Source organism: Physeter macrocephalus, chromosome 9 (assembly GCF_002837175.3).
Source record: "Physeter macrocephalus isolate SW-GA chromosome 9, ASM283717v5, whole genome shotgun sequence".
NCBI classification, from domain to species: domain Eukaryota; kingdom Metazoa; phylum Chordata; class Mammalia; order Artiodactyla; family Physeteridae; genus Physeter; species Physeter macrocephalus.
In genome coordinates, this window is record NC_041222.1 from 14,435,838 (window position 1) to 14,459,177 (window position 23,340).

At 38.0% G+C, this 23,340-nt stretch overlaps 1 protein-coding gene across 5 annotated transcripts in view; it reads left to right on the forward strand.

Moving 5' to 3' along the window:
- SVEP1 (sushi, von Willebrand factor type A, EGF and pentraxin domain containing 1) overlaps positions 1-23,340 on the forward strand; it is a 204,051-nt gene that overhangs the window by 153,067 nt on the left and 27,644 nt on the right. For 4 of the 5 annotated variants that reach the window (XM_055087033.1, XM_024126322.3, XM_024126323.3 and 1 more), the window contains 6 exons: positions 7,630-8,302; positions 9,958-12,746; positions 14,668-14,893; positions 16,621-16,776; positions 21,019-21,082; positions 22,449-22,622. In XM_055087033.1, the coding sequence (XP_054943008.1) occupies positions 7,630-8,302; positions 9,958-12,746; positions 14,668-14,893; positions 16,621-16,776; positions 21,019-21,082; positions 22,449-22,622 (4,082 nt within the window). Of the gene's footprint in view, positions 1-7,629; positions 8,303-9,957; positions 12,747-13,535; positions 13,802-14,667; positions 14,894-16,620; positions 16,777-21,018; positions 21,083-22,448; positions 22,623-23,340 lie in introns of those variants that run through there. The other variant, XM_028493673.2, reaches the window with a different exon arrangement.

The following is a 23,340-nucleotide window of genomic DNA, read 5'->3' on the forward strand; positions in this document are numbered from 1 at the left end:
TTATTAGCCTGTCACATTTTCCATCTCTTTAAAAACTTGGGTTGCATTTGGATAATTTCCTCACATATATCTTCCAGTTCACTAATTTTCCTTTCTACTATCTATAATCTGCTTTTGAAATGTGTCCCCTTTTTTTGAATTTTTATTTTCTATATTTTTATTTTTAGAATTTCTCTTTGTTTATTTTTCAACTATTTCTTTTTACATAGTCTCTTCTTTTTAAATAGGATTTTAAGGGGTTTTGTCCTTAATTATTTGAACATATTTATTTCATTTTTTTTTTAGATTTTAGACCACTTTTTCTATTATCTCAATTTATTGGTGCCCTCATCTTGCTGTTTGTTCTGTCTACTGACCCATTGATGATGGAAAGCGTGCATGTGTGTTTTGTAATTTCAGATTCTGTCCTTATAGTGTTTGGGACTTGTTTGATCTGACAGTCCTCTAATGGCCTGAGTATAAGGATTATTTTTTCTTCTAGGTGCCCCAGGAGTATCACCATCCAAAAACCTAATTTTACATTTATTTATCAGTTCATAGGCTTTCCATACAAAATGAGTGGTATAAACCCTACCCTCAAGTCCACATGACGTGCAGTCCTGGGTTCTGCTACCTTAGCCAGGACTTTGTTTTTCCAGCCAGATTCCCAGCAAATACAGAGATCTCACTTGTCATCTCACTAGGCCTTTAGGTGGAATTTTTCTGGTGAATATCCTTTCAGTGTATGTCCTTCTAGGACATAGATTCTTGCCAGAGACTCAGCTATTACTCTCTATTTCCCCTTTCCTGTCCAATCCAAGGGCAACCATAGCATTCATTCACAGGCTTACTTTTCTGTTTTTAATTTCCTCTTCATTTCTGGCACATGGAGATTTCCTTTCTGGTCAGCTAAGCTATGCATTTAAAATAATTTCTGTTGTATTTCATCAAGTGTTATATAGGGAGGGTGTTCAGACAATATTATAGCCAGAACTAGAAGTCAGTGCTTGTCCTCTCTCTCTTCACTCCTTTTCTATCTCTCCCCACCAAGGGATTGATTAGCATAGGTCAACATGCATTATGTCTGTTCTGTTCCAGGGTGGAATCACTGTGTTCATGTCATGGCTTTTGTGTAATGGCTTTGGCATCCTGCTGTCTCCTTCCACTTCCTAAGATGCTGTTGGCCTGATAAGAATGTTAGGGCCTATTTCCCTCCCTAGCCCTCTCAATTCCCTCTTCTCCCTTGGGGCTGCCTAACACAGACCACTGACCTACACACCGTTTAAGCTACCCACTCCTGTTTATTGGGTGCACATACACACATTCTTGTTTTGGTCTCAGTATTTTCGTCTTCTCTTATTGGGTTTCCTTGGTTAAGAAAAGAAGACACTCTCTCAAGATTAGGATAGAAGAGCAGAGACTTTAGGAGACTGTAGTAGTAAGATGAATGCCAGAGAAGGAAAGGAATAAGTCTGATTTCTGTCTCCTGCCCTGAAATTGGCCTTCTAAATTCACCTTTTATCAAAACATTACACTGGTGGTTTTCAGCTTTTTGCCTCAATTAATAAAATGGTCACTTGTTTCCCATTTTCCTTTTCATCCTCATGTATACTCTCTTGGTGAGAAACTCAATAGGAAGGAAGGGTCATTGACATCCTAACATCCGGATAGAATGTTTCCCTTTTGAGTCTTCTCAAATATAGACTTTTAAATGCAATTACTGAATATACTACGATAACATTTTTGTAATCTTTTTCAATTGAAAACAGAACTAATTACTGATATAGATTTATACTTTCTATTGCTCTTATTAAATTGCAGCCCTTTAAATATCTAGTATGCTGCTCTTTTAAGACTCTTTTAAGGTTCTTTTTCTCAGAAGAGAAGAGCTAATAACCCACTGGGGAGCCTTCTCACAAAGCTTCCCAGGCCCATGCCCGTTAGTAGGCATTCACTTCATGAATCAAATCACTGAAAATTGCATCTGGAGATTACTCTGCCCATTTTCAAAGGATTTTTTGTTAGCATTCCAGAAGTATGATAATGTATTACAGCCAGTGTATCCTAAAATGTGTCATTCTATGACATCACTGTAATATCGATGGGACAATTTTCCTTGGAAATATGGAGGAAAACAACTTGTTTTATAATACATGTGGCCTGATTTTTAATAACAGACTGCAAGTGTGTCCCCAATGTCTCTTGAATGAGAATACAAAAGGTCACACAGAGTAAAATTAAATAGTTCAATGTTTTAGATTTATACCAATTCCAATTTTTCCTGTTTTAGTAGCCAACGTATATAGGATGTATCTTATCATCTGTACAAAACTTTATCATTTTTAAGTGATTCTTTTACATAAGCAGGTGAAATATGTCTTCCAGAAATCTTAACACTCATTTAGATTTCTAACATAATGAAATGGTGTGGCAGTTTGATCAGAGACCAGTTATAGTTCTATCTAGGCAATAACTACAAATTAATTCCTCTTTGTTTTTGGCATTCAGAGAATATATCCTTCTTTAGCATCTTAAAAGACTAACTGATATATATGTTTCAGAAGACAGTTATTTTTGATAAGCCTCTGTCCCCATCTTCACTGAATATGCTATCTAGTCTAAAGCACTAGCTTTATTTATTTATTTTTGAAACCACTCAGTGTAAATTCCTCTGCTCCTCTGAAATGCCAGCCATTCAAGTATTGATAGCTTGGCCCCAAGGTTCTACAAATGGATCATTAGAGCTAATTGAGAGGTTTCAGTAAGGGATCCCAGCCCCTTCATAACATTTCCATGACTAAAAAATGATCCTACACTCTGGTTAAGATGCCAAGCTTGCAGCTTTGGAAGTGAAGGTGTAGGGAGACAGACGTTTCAGCCAGCTCAACCTCAAATCTGCCTTTCTCTTTCTCATCAATGGATATGATTCCAAGTCTGTTCACTCTCAGAGTCACTCTCCTCTGAGCCTATTCCAATAGGTCTATAGCCTTTTTTGAATTGTGATACCCAGAGCTGAATGTGCAAATTAGAATGTAACTGCAAGAGAGATAAAGACACCAAGTCTAGGAACTGACGCGTGGTACTTGAAACATAACAATTTATTTCATTTCTCTTCTTCTCTTTCTGTATAAATGAGTTTCTAAAGATGCAGTAACCCTTTTAAGGATGTCACCATTGACTCATTCAACTCATTCGAGGAAACTAAAGTCTTTCACATTGGCTGTCACTAAGCCAGGTTTCCCTTTGTGCAGTTTTTCTTTATTATCTATATACAGGACCTCCCATTTTATCTTTGTTAAATATTACCTAGTAAGATTAGAAACATTGAACTGCCCTGTTAAAACCCATATCCTTCACCCTACAGTTTTGTGTTGCTTACAAACTGATGGGCTAAGGACAGAGTTTTGTGACATTCAGAAGATACGAAACACCCAACTAGCTTACTTCTATTAACCAATACTCTTTGGGTCATCCAGTTAATAAACCATTTAAATATCTTTCTGTTCTAGCAGCATTTCTTCTGCTAAAATCTTATGAGAATCCTTGTCAAAGGAACGGTCAAAAACCATTTCCAGTTAATCTGTGCCTGCCACATCTTCACCCATTAACCATCACAACTGTCAAAAACACACAAGATCCTAGTGACCACTGCTTCCTTTTCCAGATGTTCATAGGCCATTCCTAACTATTTGTAAGTCCCCAGAAGTCCCCAGCTATATCACACTCCCATTTCTTTGTTCCTGTTACTTTTCTTCCTTTCCTGCTTCTTTCACGACTCCCCTCAAAAGCTGTTTCATCTGGGACACAAAGTACATGCACTGACATTGCCTTGTATACTAGGGAAGGGATTCTAGCACATAGCATGGCCTAATTGCCTAATGAAGAACTAAATGTTGATTGAGAATCATAAAGAAAAGTCAAGTTCTTAAGTCAGAGAAAGGGATGGTGTCAGTTCTAGGAAAGTATGGATAGTTTTGAAAATGCATTCTTTAAATTCATTTATTCAAAATACATATATTTAGTGGTAATCTTCCATTATATTACAGAAGAGCTTTTTGCTGTGATTTTCCATTAGGGAAGAGTCATTGGTGGAGTTTTTCCGGCAGATCAGGGGTCAGAGGCCTAACAAAGTGCTGCCAGATTACAAAACTCTGTTCTTGTGTCCTCAAGAGGCTTTGAGGAATAAGGAAAATTCTGGAGGCAGAGGCTTCTGCCTCAAAGCAGCCAGTCCCATTAACTAAAGGAAGCACTCTATAGATGGCACAGTGGATCCTAATAAATCAGGGATGTCTCAGGTGATGTCTATAAACTTCAGCCAATGAAATATGGTAGCAACATCAAAGGACCCCATGAAAATAATGATGCATGGTTCAAAGTGTGCAAAGGATGTAAATTGTGCTATAAAAATATAAAACATCAAGAGCCTCTATAGGAAGCATCCTAAGTGCCCATCGACAAACAAATGGATAAAGAAGATGTGGTACATATATACAATGGAATATTACTCAGTCATAAAAAGTAATGAAACTGAGTTATTTGCAGTGAGGTGGATGGACCTAGAATCTGTCATACAGAGTAAAGTAAGTCAGAAAGGGAAAAACAAATATCGTATATTAACGCATATGCGTGCAATCTAGAAAAGTGGTACAGATGAACCGGTTTGCAAGGCAGAAATAGAGACACAGATGTAGAGAACAAACCTATGGACACCAAGGGGGGAAAGCTGGCGGGGGAGGGGGAGGTGGTGGTGGGATGAACTGGGAGATTGGGATTGACATGTATACACTAATAAATTAGATAACTCATAAAAACCTGCTGTATAAAAAATAGATTAAACCAAGGATGTGAAAAATATGTACACTGAAACTACAAAACATTGATAAAATAAATTGATGAAGACCCAAATAAAAGAGCCTCTATAAATGGAGCACATTCTACACAGGAATAGCAGAGTCTAGGCACTCAGACCTAGGGCAATGTATTTTTAATAATAAAATTATGCTTGTAACATACTGTCTTTGTATATCTTCCTGGATCCTTTAAGACAGAAGCCATCCAAAAATTTATTCAGCTCAGATTCTTATACAAAGAACTGAGCTTTTCCACAACAATGAACTGCAGCAGACCCTAACTGGAGACTGTGCTCAGCTATTAGGGAAGGCTATGAGTATTCACTTTGAGACCACTTCTATCCATAGCATGATATATGACTGTAGGTAGGGTAGGAACACACATCTCTGATGATGCTCTATCATTTTTTCCTTGATCTTTCTGTTTCCTATAGATTTCCTAAATCTTGCTGGAGCAGGTGAAGGAATTCCAATCTCTCTATAAGAGCCGATTCCTTATAAAATGAAAAGGGACCTCAGGAGAAATGTTTGCTAGTTAATGACTTAAGAATCTTGGCTGAAGGGCAGGTCAGATAAGTTGTACTAATGACACTGCCATACAGTTTCCACAGGACACCCACCGATTGCGATCTAACCGAACTCCTTTTAAAAAGAGAGAGGACATTGCAGCACTATTTACAATAGCCAGGACATGAAAGCAACCTAAGTGTCCATCGACAGATGAATGGATAAAGAAGATGTGGCACATATATACAATGGAATATTACTTAGCCATGAAAAGAAACAAAATTGAGTTATTTGTAGTGAGGTGGATGGACCTAGAGTCTGTCATACAGAGTGAAGTTAAGTCAGAAAAAGAAAAACAAATACTGTATGCTAACACATATATATGGAATCTAAAAAAAAAAAAAGGTTCTGCTGAACCTAGGAGCAGGACAGAAATAAAGATGCAGACGTAGAGAATGGACTTGAGGACACAGGGAGGGGGAAGGGTAAGCTGGGATGAAGTGAGAGTAGCATTGACATGTGTACACTACCAAATGTAAAATAGATAGCGGGAAGCAGCTGCATAGCACAGGGAGATCAGCTCGGTGCTTTGTGACCACCTAGATGGGCGGGATAGGGAGGGTGAGAGGGAGACTCAAGAGGGAGGGGATATGGGGATATATGTAGACATATAGCTGATTCACTTTGTTGTACGGCAGAAACTAACACAACATTGTAAAGCAATTATACTCCAATAAAGATGTTAAAAATAAATAAATACATACATACAAAGGGAGAGTCATCTCCTAAAAAAAATAAATAAATAAAGGAAGCGAGATAGAGCAACATTATGGGAAAGATAGAAGAGTTGGAATCCAGTAAACCAAATTCACATCCTAACTGCTGCTTGCATCCATGTGACTCTCAGCAGATTTCCTAGCCTGTCTGAACAACCATTCACTCATCTGCAAAATGAAGAAATTAGTATTTCTAAACAGGGTTCAATTGGTGCCAAATTATTTTAGTCCCCTTACGCTTCATTATTATCAAGACGACGGACTGATCGGATGTTAGACAGTCCTTTCAAACTCCCTGTCCTCTTTCTTTTCAGTACGAAAGTGAGAATAAAAATCAGAATGACTCAAACGTACTTATTCTAATACTGCGTATCCTAATATTTTGTTCTGCTTCATTGGGAGAGCACTTGAGCATAATTTAAGATTTTTGTAAGTCATCAATCTATCATCATATATGGGGAAATACCTGTGCATAAACAAAGCAAAATTTATTCATGCTAGTTGAATAGCAGAGCCATATGCAGACACAGCTTTTAATGCTAACCACATGGTTAAGGGTTTAGGAAACAGTGGAGACTGAAATTATAATCCCTCCTTTAAAGTTCATTGATTATAAGCAAGTGGATAACTAGGAGTTATATGCAGTCTACCTGTGGTTCATCAGAGCTTTTGTTTCCAAGACTATTGATCAAATTAAGCAATGGAAATCATCTATAGATAGATGAAGTTCCAACTTTGAATTGAGTCAGACAGGACCATAGCTTAGTCCTCATTTTTATTTTTAAAGAAATGTGTAACAATTTTTAGAGTTTCTTTTTCTCTGTTTAACATCTTTATTGGAGTATAACTGCTTTAAAATGGTGTGTTTCTGCTGTATAACAAAGTGAATCAGCTATATGTATATCCCCATATCTCCTCCCTCTTGCATCTCCCTCCCACCCTCCCTACCCCACCCCTCTAGGTGGTCACAAAGCACCGAGCTGATCTCCCTGTGCTATGCGGCTGCTTCCCACTAGCTATCTATTTTACATTTGGTAGTATAAATAGCAAAATCCACTTCCCTTTCTGAATAAGCCCTAATATTAATAACAAGATGTATATCTTTTTTTTTTTTTTTTTTTTTTTTTTTGCGGTACGCAGGCCTCTCAGTGTTGTGGCGTCTCCCGTTGTGGAGCACAGGCTCCGAACCCGCAGGTCCAGAGGCCATGGCTCATGGGCCCAGCCGCTCCGCGGCATGTGGGATCCTCCCGGACCCGGGCACGAACCCGTGTCCCCTGCATCGGCAGGCGGACTCTCAACCGCTGCGCCACCAGGGAAGCCCCAAGATGTATATCTTAAATGAAGGTCATTTGATCAATAAGCTCAAATTCAAATAGTAAATATTGTTTTAAAGGATAAAGGATAAAAGTAAAGTTATTGTTGGAAAGATTTACAAAATAAAAGCAGAATAAGAAGATGCAAACACCTTTTCTCAAATAATGTGCTTAGTTACTGTTCCTTTCTCCCTAATCTCATAGCTACACCCTTGCCGGTCCTGACACCATTGAGTGCCTGGCCAATGGCAAATGGAGCAGAAGTGACCAGCAGTGTCTGGCTGTCTCCTGTGATGAGCCCCCCAGTGTGGAACATGCCTCTCCAGAGACTGCCCATCGGTTATTTGGAGACATTGCATTCTACTATTGTTCAGATGGTTACAGCCTGGCAGACAACTCCCAGCTCCTCTGCAATGCCCAGGGCAAGTGGGTTCCCCCAGAAGGTCAGGCCGTGCCCCGTTGTATAGCTCATTTTTGTGAAAAACCCCCTGCTGTTTCCTACAGCATCTTGGAATCTGTGAGCAAAGCAAAATTTGCCGCAGGCTCAGTTGTGAGCTTCAAATGCGCGGAGGGTTTCGTACTGAACACCTCAGCAAAGATTGAATGTCTGAGAGGTGGGCAGTGGTATCCTTCCCCCATGTCCATCCAGTGCATCCCCGTGCGCTGCGGAGACCCGCCCCGCATCATGAACGGCTATGCGATTGGATCAAACTACAGTTTTGGAGCCGTGGTGGCTTATAGCTGCAACAGGGGCTTCTACATCAAAGGGGAGAAGAAGAGTGCCTGCGAAGCCACGGGACAGTGGAGTAGCCCCATACCCACATGCCACCCTGTATCTTGCAATGAACCACCAAAGGTTGAGAATGGCTTTCTGGAGGTAAGAGACTGATTCACAAGTGTCCATGGCTTTCATCGTTTACAGGGCCAGCCCATTGTGGCTTATTCAGAAGCAGGGACATGAATAGACTAATAGGTGAATGACAGAAGCCGCTGAATCTATTGGTGGTAAATATTGGAGAGAATTTGATAGAGGTCATGAATCCTTTTAATCTATAGCTTTCTACCTTCTACTAGCATATAGGCACTTGAAACACTTTACAGCAATATCTTAGCCCAGCTATGACGTTAGAATAAAATAGTTTTAAGAGATACTATTTTGATTTATAAAAAGCTATTCCAAGATGGATGTATTGTTTATTTTTATAGAAATCAAGGTCTAAATGGAACCTAGAGAAATCTGTTATCATTTCTTATTTTTAGGCAAAAGATGGGGGTAAACCATCCATTCACCATAAGGTGGTTTCTGCAGTTTTCTTTTAGGGAACCTAAAGGTAATTTCATCAGGACAAAGGGTTTTCTCAGATCCACACATATCCTCCTTTCTCGTTACTATGTGTCTTCTCATTAAATCTATCAAGAAAACAGGAATAACAATCTGTTCCCCCAAATCAAGGGTCATTTTAAAGAGACGGTATTCTAATTAAACACTGTTTTAAAACCCACGCATACATAGTACCTTTTCTCCTTTATATTCTAAAACAATAGTGAATGCCTTTTATTTAAGACTTTTGCTCAGATGTATTAGCTTTCCATTGGAAGAAGGTGTCTAGTATAGGTAAGGAGGCTTTCTTCATTTATTCATTTAACAATTATTTCTGGAGCTCCTACTAGGTGCCAGGTAGGCACTGGAGATCTAGTATTTAATAACACGGATTAGGTCTGTGATGGCATGGTGTTTACATGCATGTGGGGCACCCAAGAAATAAATAAATAAACAAAACAAATAATCATGTCCAAATACCAAGAAGTTCACTGCACCACGGAAGCTAGACGTACCATTAACAAAAGAACCATTGCAATCTTTTTAAAGTTTTCATAAGTAATTCATCTTTGTACTGCCTAAAAATGACCTCTTATTATGTTATTCACTTATATATTTGAATGTTGAGAGTATGAATATTAAATTTTTTGTTTAAAAGGTAAAATATTACTTTTTATTTTCCACCCTTATGTTATGGCAGCAATTTTTTAAAGTTATATTAAGAATGAACACAAAACTCTGACAGTAGGTCCATATCCATAAAAAAATTTTCTTACTATCTAACAGCGTAAACAAATGTATGTTTGTGTATGTTTCCTTTTCTGTGAGTAAAACAACACACTATAGCACTGCTTTGGTCAGTGAGATTTTTTTAATTTACCATGTAATTTATAATTTTGGTATTGCTCCATCAACTCATCAATCGATTTAGAGACTTGATCTTTACTTATTATGGGCTTACCACTGTGGCCAACATTTCTGCTGTAGGGATTACCTAATTTGACCTTCTGCCATCCTTTTTGTTTATTTAAATTAAAAAAATAGAGTGGACCTATTGGAAAAATACAAGTCCTCATTTGCTTATGTCTTAATTGATCCATTTTAACATAGGCATTTTAGTTTAGTTCCTCTTTACTGTGATTTGCTGTATTTTGTCAGTTACATTACGTGTTATACAAATTGTACTTCATTGTTTTCTCCCTGTTATCCAGCATACAGCTGGCAGGACCTTTGAGAGTGAAGTGAGATACCGGTGTAACCCAGGCTATAAGTCAGTCGGAAGTCCTGTATTTGTCTGCCAAGCCAATCGCCACTGGCACAGTGAATCCCCTCTGTCGTGTATCCCTCTCAACTGTGGAAAACCTCCCCCGATCCAGAATGGCTACAGGAAAGGAGAAAATTTTGAAGTAGGGTCCAAGGTTCAGTTTTTCTGCAATGAGGGTTACGAGCTTATTGGTGATCATTCTTGGACATGCCTGAAATCTGGCAAATGGAATAAGAAGCCAAACCAAAAGTGTGTGCCCGCCAAGTGCCCAGAGCCACCCCTCTTGGAGAACCAACTGGTTTTGAAGGAGTTGACCACCGAGGTGGGAGTGGTGACATTTTCCTGTAAAGAAGGGAACGCCCTCCAGGGCCCCTCTGTCCTGAAGTGCTTGCCATCCCAGCAGTGGAATGACTCTTTTCCTGTTTGTAAGATGGTTCTTTGCCTCCCACCCCCGCTGATTGCCTTTGGTGTCCTTGCTTCTTCTGCTCTTCATTTCGGAAGTACTGTCAAGTATTCTTGTGTGGATGGGTTTTCCTTAAGAGGAGACCCTACCACCTTCTGCCAGGCTGATGGTACCTGGAGCTCTCCACTGCCAGAATGTGTGCCAGTAGAATGCCCCCAACCTGAGGAAATCCTCAATGGCATCATTGACGTGCAAGGTCTTGCCTATCTGAGCACAGCTCTCTATACCTGCAAGCCAGGCTTTGAGTTGGTGGGCAATTCTACCACTCTTTGTGGGGAAAATGGTCACTGGCTTGGAAGAAAACCAACCTGTCAACCCATCGAGTGCCCAAAGCCCAGGGAAATTTCGAATGGCAGATTCTCTTACACAAACCTACACTATGGGCAGACTGTTACCTACTCTTGTGACCGGGGCTTCAGGCTCAAAGGTCCCAAAGCCTTGACTTGTTTAGAGACTGGTGATTGGGATGTGGATGTCCCATCTTGCAGTGCCATCCACTGTGATCCCCCACATCCCATTGAAAACGGTTTCGTAGAAGGTGCAGATTACAGCTATGGTGCCATGATCATCTACAGCTGCTTCCCTGGGTTCCAGGTAGCTGGTCACGCCATGCAGACCTGTGAAGAGTCGGGATGGTCAAGCTCCATCCCAACATGTGTACTCATAGACTGCGGTCTCCCCCCTCACATTGATTTTGGAGACTGTACTAAGGTCAGAGATGGTCAGGAATATTTTAACCAAGAAGAAGACATGATGGAAGTTCCATATCTGACTCCTCACCCGCCTCATCATCTGGGAATGGTGGCTAAAACCTGGGGAAACCCAAAGGGATCTCCTGCTACACATTCAGCAAAATTCCGATACAACACCCTGGTTTCATACGCCTGTAATCCAGGGTATGAACTCTTGGGGAACCCTGTGCTGATCTGCCAGGAGGATGGAACTTGGAATGGCAGTGCGCCGTCATGCATTTCAGTTGAATGTGACCTGCCTGTTGCTCCTGAAAACGGCTTTTTGCATTTTACAGAGACTACCATGGGCAGTGCCATACAGTATAGCTGCAAACCTGGGCACACTCTGGTGGGCTCCGACGTAAGACTTTGTCTACAGAATAGAGAATGGAGCGGTACTTCCCCACTCTGTGAGGCCATCTCATGCCCCAAACCAAATCTAGTTATGAATGGCTCCATCAAAGGAAGCAACTACACATACCTGAGCATATTGTACTATGAGTGTAATCCTGGGTATGTGTTGAATGGCACTGACAGGAGAATGTGTCAAGAAAACAAAAATTGGGATAGGAATGAGCCAATTTGTATTCCTGTGGACTGTGGTTCACCTCCAGTCCCAGCAAATGGCCAGGTAAAGGGAGAGGAGTATACATTCCAAAAAGAGGTTGAGTATACTTGCGATGAAGGCTTCTTGCTGGAGGGGGCCAGCAGTCGTGTTTGTCTTGCTGATGGAAGTTGGAGCGGGACGACTCCCATCTGTGTGCCTGTCAGGTGTTCCCCCCCACTACAGGTGGCAAATGGGGTGATGGATGGCCTGGACTATGGCTTCGGGAAGAAAGTGGTGTTCCATTGTCAAGACGGCTACGTGTTGCACGGTTCCCCCAGACTCATCTGTCAATCAAATGGTAACTGGGATACCCAGGTTCCTCTGTGTAAACCAGCCAACTGTGGCCCTCCTGAAGACCTTGCCCATGGCTTCCCTAATGGCTTTTCCTTTTATCATGGGGGGCATATACAGTATCAGTGCTTTCCCGGTTATAAGCTCCATGGAAGTCCTTCAAGAAAGTGTCTCTCCAATAGTTCCTGGAGTGGCAGCCCACCTTCCTGCCTGCCTTGCACGTGTTCCCCACCAGTCATTCAAAATGGAGCAGTCAACAGGACAGATTTTGGTTGCGGACAGGCAGCTCGGATTCAGTGCTTCAAAGGCTTCCAGCTCCTGGGACTTTCTGAAATCACCTGCGAAGCCAATGGCCAATGGAGCTCTGGCTTCCCACGCTGTGAACACACTTCTTGCGGTTCTCCCCCAACGATACCAAATGCATTCACCAGTGAGAGTGGCTCTTTGGAGGAAAATGTGATAACTTACAACTGCAGATCTGGGTATGTCATCCGAGGCAGTTCAGATCTGACTTGTACAGAGAAAGGGACGTGGAGCCAGCCTTATCCTGTCTGCGAGCCCCTGTCCTGTGGACCCCCACCACCTGTCTCCAGTGCAGTGGCAACTGGAGAGGTACACACCTATGGAAGTAAAGTGAAACTCAGGTAAGACCATGGCTCTAGAGTCTCCAAGGGGCACAGGCAGGAGGGTTGTAAAATGAAAAGTGATAGGTCAAAAATTTAACTAACTGGGAAGAAAACACCCTCTCTGGACTGCTGTCCAAAAACTGAAGCTTTTAACACTTGGCTTTATTCTATCCACAATTATGCAGAAATCCATTGGCTTGTAAGAACAAATTTCTACACTTTCAGACTGTAGTTCCTAATATAATTATCATATTCTGTTGCACTTCATGGAACAGCAAGATCCTCTAGCTAGCTTTAATATCTCTTAAATCACAGGCTCTTTTGTAAACATTATGCTGATAAATTTCTTCGGTATCACCTAATGATTATATTCACATATGCAAATGTTGGGGAAATAAGGCAAAAGCTGAAGAATTCAGGTCAAAAATCACATACTTTAATTGGTCAACATTAATAGGGAGATAGTCTTGAGGGGACATCCAACCTATGCTATCTGAGCAAACTAAGCATTTAATGCACAGATAGTGATTTTTGCTGAAAAGTTCTCTATTTAAAATGTAGTATTAAAAAAAGATGAGACAATATGGAATGAATTTATAAATTAGACTTTTATTGGAATAAATGCCTGTAATGTGTAAATATATCTCAACCCTCTAAATCAATTTAGATTTTATTGATAGCTCTGAAGGAATTATGGATTATCCTTCACATATTGGCTTCTTAGATTTTATTAATAATTTAATAACTCTTCTTAAGCTTGTCTGTTGTAGACATTTTAGCTCTACCTTCATTTTCTCTTAATTACAGTAAGAAATAGACCCAAGGGAGGATTGTCACTGTAATGAAACCTAAAGAATAGTGGATTATGCACCAAGAAGAAAAACAAAAATTATTCCTCACTTTTGACATGCATTTTCAATTTTCTATTTGGATGTTGGTGTCTCAGATAGCTTGAGAAATCACAATAAGACCTACTTCCCAAGACTCACCTGTTTGTTTTTCCTTGTGTGTTGATTGTCTTCAGATCTTCACTTATTAGTAAACAGATCGTTCCAAGTTTGCAAAACCTGTGACTGCTACCTAGCCTGGTAATTTGTGAAATTTAAAAAATATATCCACCCAATATATGTTAGTTAATTAAATGGTTTAATTAAAAAAGCAGCATAGTATAGTGGTAAAAGCATGGACTCTAGAGCCAGATTCCATAGGTAGGAATCTCAGCTCTGTCGCTTCCTGGGAAAGTTATTTAATCTCTCTGGTGTCAGTTTCATCATCTGAAAAATGGGCATAAAGAAAATAATCACACCTATTCATAGGGTTGACATGAGAATGGGTTCATATTTGTAGAGCAATTAGAACAGTGACTAGAATTTAACAAATTCTCCGTAAACATTTGCTGAATGAAAAAGTGCAAATTTTAAAAATCATAGAGGGTTTTAGAGCCAGCTTGACTTGAGTTTGAACACCAATACTACGGTTACATGATACCTACCTACTAAACAGGATTAAAAGACACACCCTATGTAGAGGACTTCATTTGGCACAAAGTAGATTCCCCAAAAATGTTAATTGTGTTATATTCTTACTAGTATCTGAGTCTGTTTTGGACTTCGTCTAGTTCCTTGAACTGTTAGATATTTTCATAATAAAAATAAATTTAATAATGATATTATCCAGAACAAAGGTAAATCATGTCAACAACATTTAAAGCAACTTTAGACTTGGCTAATCCTTAATGTGGATAACTAAGGATTCATCTGGTTGTCATTGTTTTCTTGGTGTTTTTGCAAGGCAGCTCCATCCCCCTGACATTTGAGTCATTTTTAATACATCACATAAAATGTCTACTAAGCTTTATAACAGCTTCTTGAATCCAAGAATAAGTCACCAACTATATTGCATTCCCTTTAAGGCATTCATTTTTACTTTTCCATTGCAGGTGTCTAGAAGGTTATATGATGGATACAGAAATAGACACATTCACCTGTCAGAAAGATGGTCGTTGGTTCCCTGAGAGAATCTCTTGCAGTCCTAAGAAATGTCCTTTGCCAGCAAGCATAACACACATACTTGTCCATGGGGATGATTTCAGTGTGAATAAGCAAGTTTCTGTGTCATGTGCAAAAGGATATACCTATGAGGGGGTTAATATATCAACATGTCAGGTAAGATTCTCTGTCTTAATTAGAACATGTAGGGTATAACTCATTTATATATATTATACTGTGTGTGTGTGTGTGTGTGTGTGTGTGTGTGTGTGTGTGTGTGTGTGGATATATATGTAAGTGTATATTATGCTATATATGTGTGTGTGTGTATATAGATATATGTATATGTAAGTGTGTGGATATAGATATACATATATCCACACAGGCAGTATCTTGCTGTCCTGAAAAGAGAAAATGTCTCATTTCCAACCATATCAAAGAATTTGAGAAGTTTTTTGGTAGAAATATAATAAAATATATCTTTCTTTCCAATGGTCCCATTTTTAAAAATAAGAAAGTGCCAAGGGCAGGTGAAAAGTCCCAAAGGAAAATAAAATGTTAAAATATCTATAACAAGAGATTCATGACAGATTAACTATGTGTATGGTCTACACATAGACTCTCTATGTGTAGAAATGAGGCCTGATTGTTACCAAATATGTTTCCAGTTTTAGTAGAAGAGCAAAGGTAGCAGAAACAAAAATTGGAGTCAAATTCTGCCTCTGCTTACTACTTGTGTCACTTTAATAAAGCTACTTAGAATTGCCAAGCTCCTATCAGTGTGGTATTAGTGTAAAATTCGGTAGAAGGGGAAATGAATGGAATGGAAGAAATAAGTCAAAAGTAGATCCTGATAAAGGAATCATCACAAGTCAGTGAAGAAAGGAATCATTAATAAACAAATCATTCTGATACAATGAAGTAACCACTAGGGAAAAAATTAATGTATACCAAAATAAACTCCAGATATATCAAAAGAAAACAATACTATGTTGCTTTTAAAAGTTAATAGTAATACCCAGAATCATTTGTGCAAAAAATATATTTATTGAAGCATTATTTACAGTATTGAAAAATTAGATACAATGTATATTTCTGACATTAGGGGAATGGTTAATTATGAAGCAGGCATATACATGTATATATATATAAAATTATTTCTGGCTTATCTGTAGAATAAAGGGCTTAGCCTCAAGTCTTGTTTTAGACTGCTATTCAACTCATATGCTATTTCCTCAAAGAAAACAAAACAACATTAGCAAGAGAATAACAGTCTTCAAAGGAAACATCTGTGTATGCCTCACTACTATACCTGAAAAGAAGGCTGGAAAATGTTAATTCTAACTGTGGTGGTGAGGAAATAAAGTAAATGTATGTGTGTCTTTTTTTTTTCTTTAACTATGTGACTTGCTCACAATATATGATAGAATGTTTTCAAGTATTCATGCTGGGAAAGGAGAAAAGGAAGCCATCTTTTTAAACTTTGGATCGTATGCCTGAAAGTTGCTGTTTCTCATCAGCCTTAGATTAAAACGCAGAATTATGTAAAATATAAGGGTGTATTACTATAAGTCATGGAATATTTGTATCTACCATCCAGTCCTCATGCATCATAATGAAAACATACTTCTTGGTGTTCTTGATTTTTTAAAGGATTCTATTAGGAAGAAAATGCTTGTTTTGTGAGTTTCAGAAATGTCTAAAATTGTTTAGTGATGACTGTTAAAGCCATCTGATAATTAATGTGTGTTTTTAAGGCCAAAGATAGTAAGTGGCAGAAGTAGGGCCAAGTTCTCGGTCCTCTGACTATCATTTGCATATTATTCTGTTATACAACCAATATTTGCAGACGTCTTCATTCATGTGTACTAATTTCTAAGTGTTACTTATAACTTGTTATTTAGCTTGATGGCACCTGGGAGCCACCATTTTCTGATGAATCCTGCAGTCCAGTTTCTTGTGGGAAACCTGAAAGTCCAGAACATGGGTTTGTGTTTGGCAGTGAATACAGCTTTGAAAGCGTGATTATTTATCACTGTGAAACTGGATATGAATTAGAGGTAAGCGAACAAATTGTTTAACTAGCATTCATTTGTTTTTCCAATATACTTAGGAATATTTTTAGTGTTACGCCATTTTGTTTCACTGATTTGGGTCCTAAAAGACTTTTCTATACTTTGTTGCCTTATATTTTAGCACTCTCTAAGAAATATTTAAAGTGACTTACAATTTTAAAAAGCAAAGTAAGTCTCAAATTAAAGAATCAAAGCCATGAAAAAAAGAGGAACTTTGCATACCAGCCACAAGACTTTAGTTGGTCATTTAAACCTGTGTTTTCGCCTCCTTTTAATTGTATTCTACACAGTCCATCTGTCACTGTGGGGAGGCAACCATAAGGATTTAGTTATACAAAGCTAGGGTTTCCTCAAGCAGTGGGCCCGAATACCTTGGAGGGTTTTTGATTGAGATTCCAGGTTCCCAGAAGGCAGGTATGGCCTGAAAAAATCCCCAGAGCACTTCTAACCAAATGCCATGGTAGGTCTCAAGACCACGCTTGCCTGGTTTGTAATATTAAAATCCCATCAGCAGCACCTATTTACTTTGGTGTGAATGCTGCAGTCAATTTTGCTAAAAGCATGATCACATCATCAAACTTGAACTTTAAGAGGCCTGTTTTATATTATAGTGTTGTCCTTTGGTTTTTCGGGAAACTTCTTTCCTCTTTTGCTGTTATAATGGTATTAAATGTAGGTTTTGCAGAAGTATGCATTGCCAGTGATTTGTTAAATGTGTATAGGATGTTCCATTTTTTTTCTACTGACCATAGAACCAGAGAACTTTCATAAGATAGGTCCATGAAAGCTGGAACTAGGCTTAGGTGGATCTTGTTTTATTTCCTCAAAAGATTTTTTTTTTAAAAAAGGTGGTGGGAAAGAAGGATGGTAATGTAATGGTTATTGCAACTGAAGAGTTTTTCTGTTTTTGAAACTCAGTTGCTCTTCATGTGAGAGTACTAATCTTGCAATTTGTTAAGAAGAAAAGTGGTATAAAATCTAAACAAATATATAGCAAACTGATGAGTCATTAAATTTGAGGAAGTAGATAATTTACCTTAAAAATTTTGGAAATATCCCAGTGTTAACCACAAAATTGAGAGAGATGCTATAACAATTGTTCATATTCCAAGCTACATGTTTGAATCACCTGAGAAATTTTTTCTAAATATTAATGTCCAGTTACTTACAGAAATAACCAAGTCCAGGTCTGGAACATGAAATGTAAAAGATTAGCCTAGAAAAGCTTATCATATGAGTTAGGAGGGAAACTATCAAAGGTGACATGTTAAAAAAAAAACCCAGGAGCCAACTGGATGAGGCTTCCACAGGCCAAGATGAGACCGTTTTAGCATCAATAAGGGTAATAACTTTAATGGACTGAAACACATCAAATATGTCATGAATGACAGTAGACTCACAATGATACTAGAAGATAATTAGTTGGTAACTTTTAGGGGATGCCCATGAGCAAATTCATTATTTTGAAAACACAACGAAAGGGGGAAAAGTATCTTTTCAATGCTAACTGGATGACTAAGTAACCAAATAGTAGATGAAAGCAGTCAATAATTATAGAATTTAAATCTCAGAATTTGCAACTCTTATGAATTAATGGATTTAGGTTATCATCATCATGGCTACTGATGTCAGAAAAAAAAAATAGAGGCACCCAGACATTATAATGCCTCTGGATGGAAAAACACACCCTTAGGGAAAAGTCTTACCAAAAAAAGAACTGTTGAATTTGAATTTTTGCATTTTTAACAAGTGCCCCAGATACCAAAGGTCAATGGCTGGAAAAGTGGTTAAGAATAGGGACTTGGTCCCAGCAGACCTCTGTTACAGGCTCTCTGCTCTTGCTGGATGAAAGATGTTGGGGAACTGACTGAACCTCTCTGAGCTGCTGTTTCATCCCATCTGTAGTAGAAATGATATAACCACCTTTGCAAAGTTACTGCAAGGACTGGAGATAAAAGAAAGTGTCAAGCACCATCCTTTATGCATTGTCTGAGTTCAGTAGAGGGCAGTTATTATCATTACTCCTAGTATGCATGTTATTACCAAAATCAGACAAAGCAGTTAAGACAGCTAATGTAAATCATGTTAAAATTTTCTAATATGTAAATAAATTATCATTTTTATGTAAGGTAAGCAACTTCTTTGAGCCATCTAAATCTCAAAAATTTTACTACACATGCAGTCTTCTCGAAAGAAAAATCACTACAGGCAACTGAGGAATAAATCAAAATAACTCAAAAATGGGATAGTCATTGTTCTAAAATCACTGGTAGTGAGCAATAAAGTGGTTTCTATGATTCTAAAACTTACTATAACTAACTAACTTAACTGTTGATTAAGCAGATACATTATGTCAAAAATAGTAACTTGATGCTAATCTGGATCTAAAACTCCAGATAAAAAACAAAACAAAAACAAGATAAGTAAAGGGATAGAGAGAGAAAAAGAAAGAAGGAAAAGCATGATAAAATTTGCAACTTACTAAGGAGGGAACCGACAGACGGTGTTTGATTTTTTTTTTTTACAGCAATAGTTACAGAAAATAGAGTTGAGTTTTTATTGGAACAAAAATTGACATAATTGAAACAGAATATTATGTGAATTATTGGAAGAAAAAGGAAAATATCTTAGTGGGAAAAATGCTAACCTATTGACTATAAAATTAGCTACTTGAGTGTAGTCCACTCTGGAAGTACCCAAATAGGGAGCTGGCTTTGATGGCTTGTCATATACTTCCTCAAAAGTAATAAAAAATAATTCACAAGCTGGAATAGTATCTTTTCCTGTGCATACATAAGTATATAAACACAACGAAAGTACAGCAAGTGTTAACAGGGTTTATCTCTGAATGAAGAATCCTAGAAAACTTTGTACTTTTCTTTCATGTTTTCCAGCCTTTCTGTAGTCAAAACATATTATTTTTTCAATAAGAAGAAAATGATGAATATATATTTTTTTAAAATTTAATTTTATTGGTTCAATTATTTTCTTGGAAAGTCAGGAGAGTATCCTTCCATCAAAGTCAATGGAATTTTTATACGTAAAGATTTGTCAGTAATTAAACTGATAGCTCAAAGTAAATACCTTTGAATAGAAGATTAAGGATAAAAGACATCAGTCAATCAGATAAAAACTAAAGTCGAGGCGATTGCTCCTTTCAGACATCTTGCTAATTTAGAACACAGCTTCAAGAGGATATGTATCCAAAGAGCTCTGAGGATTGAAAAGCCATGAGACAAAATCCATGTGCTAAGGTTCATATACTTGACTTAGAGTCAAGCCCCTTAATACATCACTTGGAACCTAATCTTTTTTTTTTAACGTATAATGTTAGAGAATTTTATTTATCTTATTATTCCATAGTAAATTAGGAATTTAAAACATGGGAAAAGGTTATCATTAGGAACACTGATGATTACAGTAAAAGATAAACAACAAAAAAAGAGGAAGCAAGGAAGCATAAAAATTATATCCAGAAATAAAAACCCAGTAATCTTAGCCTAGCTCAGCCTATAATAACTCTGGCGGGGGGGGGGGGCAAACAGCCTGTATAGCCCCCAAGGGCTATGGGATATTGAAAAATATACCAAAAGTGCATTGAGAATAACAACTATAAATATTTTTTTAAGTAAATTACATTATATTTACTCTATTTCTGAAGGCAGGGAAATAAATTTTAGAAATATTTTTACTCAAAATATATAAAATTTTACTTGCTGGGGACCTTAATAGGGTAAGTTTATCTTTAATGGATACGTTACATTGTCAAAAAGTCAATCCTGATACCAATAAGATATCTTGACATGTTTCATGTCCAAGGGTATAAATAAACTAATTCACCTTCTTTGCCGTAACTCTCAGATATTAAAAAATAAATTTAATTCAAAATATTTTTAAGTATGCTAAGCAAATATACCTCTCTGACATTTCAGACACATTCTTCATCAGTCTTTGCTGTTGGTTATAATTAGTTATCATTTAAACAAAAAGTGAAACAAAGTCTATACCTTAATTACCCTCATCAGCCAGAATACGAATTTTGAGGTAATTTGATGAAAACATTTTTGAAAGTTTAAACCTACCTCTTAAACTATATTTATTTAATGACTTTATTTAGCATTCCAGTGCCAAGAGTTTCAAGTTCACATCCGAGGTGACTTTGCATTCCCTTAGTTTTTCATTATAAAGGTACCATCTTGTCAATGACCTGTTTTCATTGATTCACAGGGGAACAGGGAACGGGTCTGTCAGGAGAACGGACAGTGGAGTGGAGGGGTGGCAACGTGCAAAAGTAAGTCAAATGACACTTAGTCCCCAAAACGATCCTAAGGACACAAAATAACAGTGTGGCCACATTTTGTTTATAAGTCATTTTTGTAATTAAAAAAAAAAAAATTGACTCCGTGAACTGCATGAGAACCTTTTACAGGCTTTTGCTCAAGGGCACCAAACCAATAGAAGGGTGAAACACTGTGGTAGAGATTAATGATTAAACTGGAATAGAGCACAAGATTGTTGACACTGGAATGGCAAACATTTTGTTTAGAAACTAGTTAATTATTGAGTTTACCTGCCTTTTTATGGGTTTTTCTCCAAAATAATGATAAATTAGAAGGCTTAGAGCTGTTGCCTTGGTAACAGTCCTGGGCAGTACTGACATCTTCTTAAAATGATGTTGGTACCACTGTCCAATAAATGAATATTCACACTGTTTGTGGAACTTTCATTAACTCATTGTATGAGAGCAGTCAAGTGTATTTAGCAGGATGTGGGTGAATACAGGTGACTGTTCCTAGGATATGGCTCATATTACTCCTCTGCCGAAAGACAATGTATGTAAATACAATAGTTACAAACCAATCAAAACGGCAGGCTTAAAAATGCTTTTCTCTTAATAATTCTGGAGGAGTCATCAAATTTTCAAACTAGAAGGGGCCTCTTGAATAATCTAGTCCAGACCCTTGAGTTGACCAATGAGTGAAAACGGGCTGGGAGAGGGGAAGTGACCTGCCCAGTATCAGAAATGAAGTTAGTGGCAGAGCTAACACTAGGACTTGGGGTACCTGAATCTTTGTTCACTGTTGTTTCAACCATACTGTCTAGTATAGATTAATGAGTTGATTTTGTATGCAATAGGAATCTTAAGTCTTTTAAGCAATATTATATGGCTGAAATTCAATGGGGAATATGACTTTTTAGTTCTAAAAAAGAACCGTGTGTGCGTGTGTGTGTATACATAAACACAAACATAAACATTGAGTAACATCTCAAGTCACAGAAAGGCATCATTGGGCATTCCAGTAATCGCATTTTTTTATCTCAGTTGTTCATTATCAAAAAATGTGTGAATGTACGTGCAGGGTGAAAGGAGAGGAGAATGAAAAGGAAACACCTATGTCTGGAATAGGAAACTGCTATGCTGTCGGTGAGGGGATTGTTTCCGTTTTGCAGCAGGTTTAATTCAAACTACAATGATAATGGTTTGAATAGTTTCTATCTCTGAAATGCAAGATAGTAAGAAAATGTTCTGTATGGATCCTTTTACTCTGTGGTTTTCTTTTTCTTTCTAAATTATTAAATAAGTGATACAAGTTCTTTGCAGAAGGAAAGAAGATTGGGAAAATCACTTAAGATGAAGCTTTTCTTTTTCTTTTTAGAGACCAAGTGTGAAGCTCCACTTGGGTTTCTGAACGGGAAAGCTGCAGTTGAAAACAGTACTGCTGGACCCAGCGTGGTGTATTCCTGCAACAGAGGCTACAGCCTTGAAGGGGCACCCGAGGCCTCCTGCACGGAAAATGGGACTTGGAGCCACCCAGTTCCTCTCTGCAAACGTGTGTGTTGACCTTAGGAGGGGATTAAATCAGATTCAGTTTTCTAATTAGTTTCCAAATGTCTAAACCATGGTGGAAAATTCACCTATAGGTGAGATTGGCCCAGAGAAAGAAATCTGTGCATATCCAAGCCAAATACTATGGGGTATTTTTTTAACATCTTTATTGGAATATAATTGCTTTATAATGTTGTGTTAGTTTCTGCTGTATAACAAAGTGAATCAGCTATATGCATACATATATCCCCATATCCCCTCCCTCTTGTGTCTCCCTCCCTCCCTCCCTGTCCCACCCCTCTAAGTGGTCGAGACCCAGCTGATCTCCCTGTGCTATGCAGCTGCTTCCCACTAGCTATCTATTTTACATTTGGTAGTGTATATATGTCAATATTACTCTCTCACTTCATCCCAGCCTACCCTTCTCCCTCCCCATGTCCTCAAGTCCATTCTCTACATCTGTGTCTTTATTTCTGTCCCGCCCCTATGTTCATCAGAACCATTTTTTTTTTTTAGATTCCATGTATTTGTGTTAGAATACGGTATTTGTTTTTCTCTTTCTGACTTACTTCATTCTGTGTGACCGACTCTAGGTCCATCCACCTCAGTACAAATAACTCAATTTCGTTTCTTGTTATGGCTGAGTAATATTCCATTGTATATATGTGCCACATCTTCTTTATCCATTCATCTGTTGATGGACACTTAGGTTGCTTCCATGT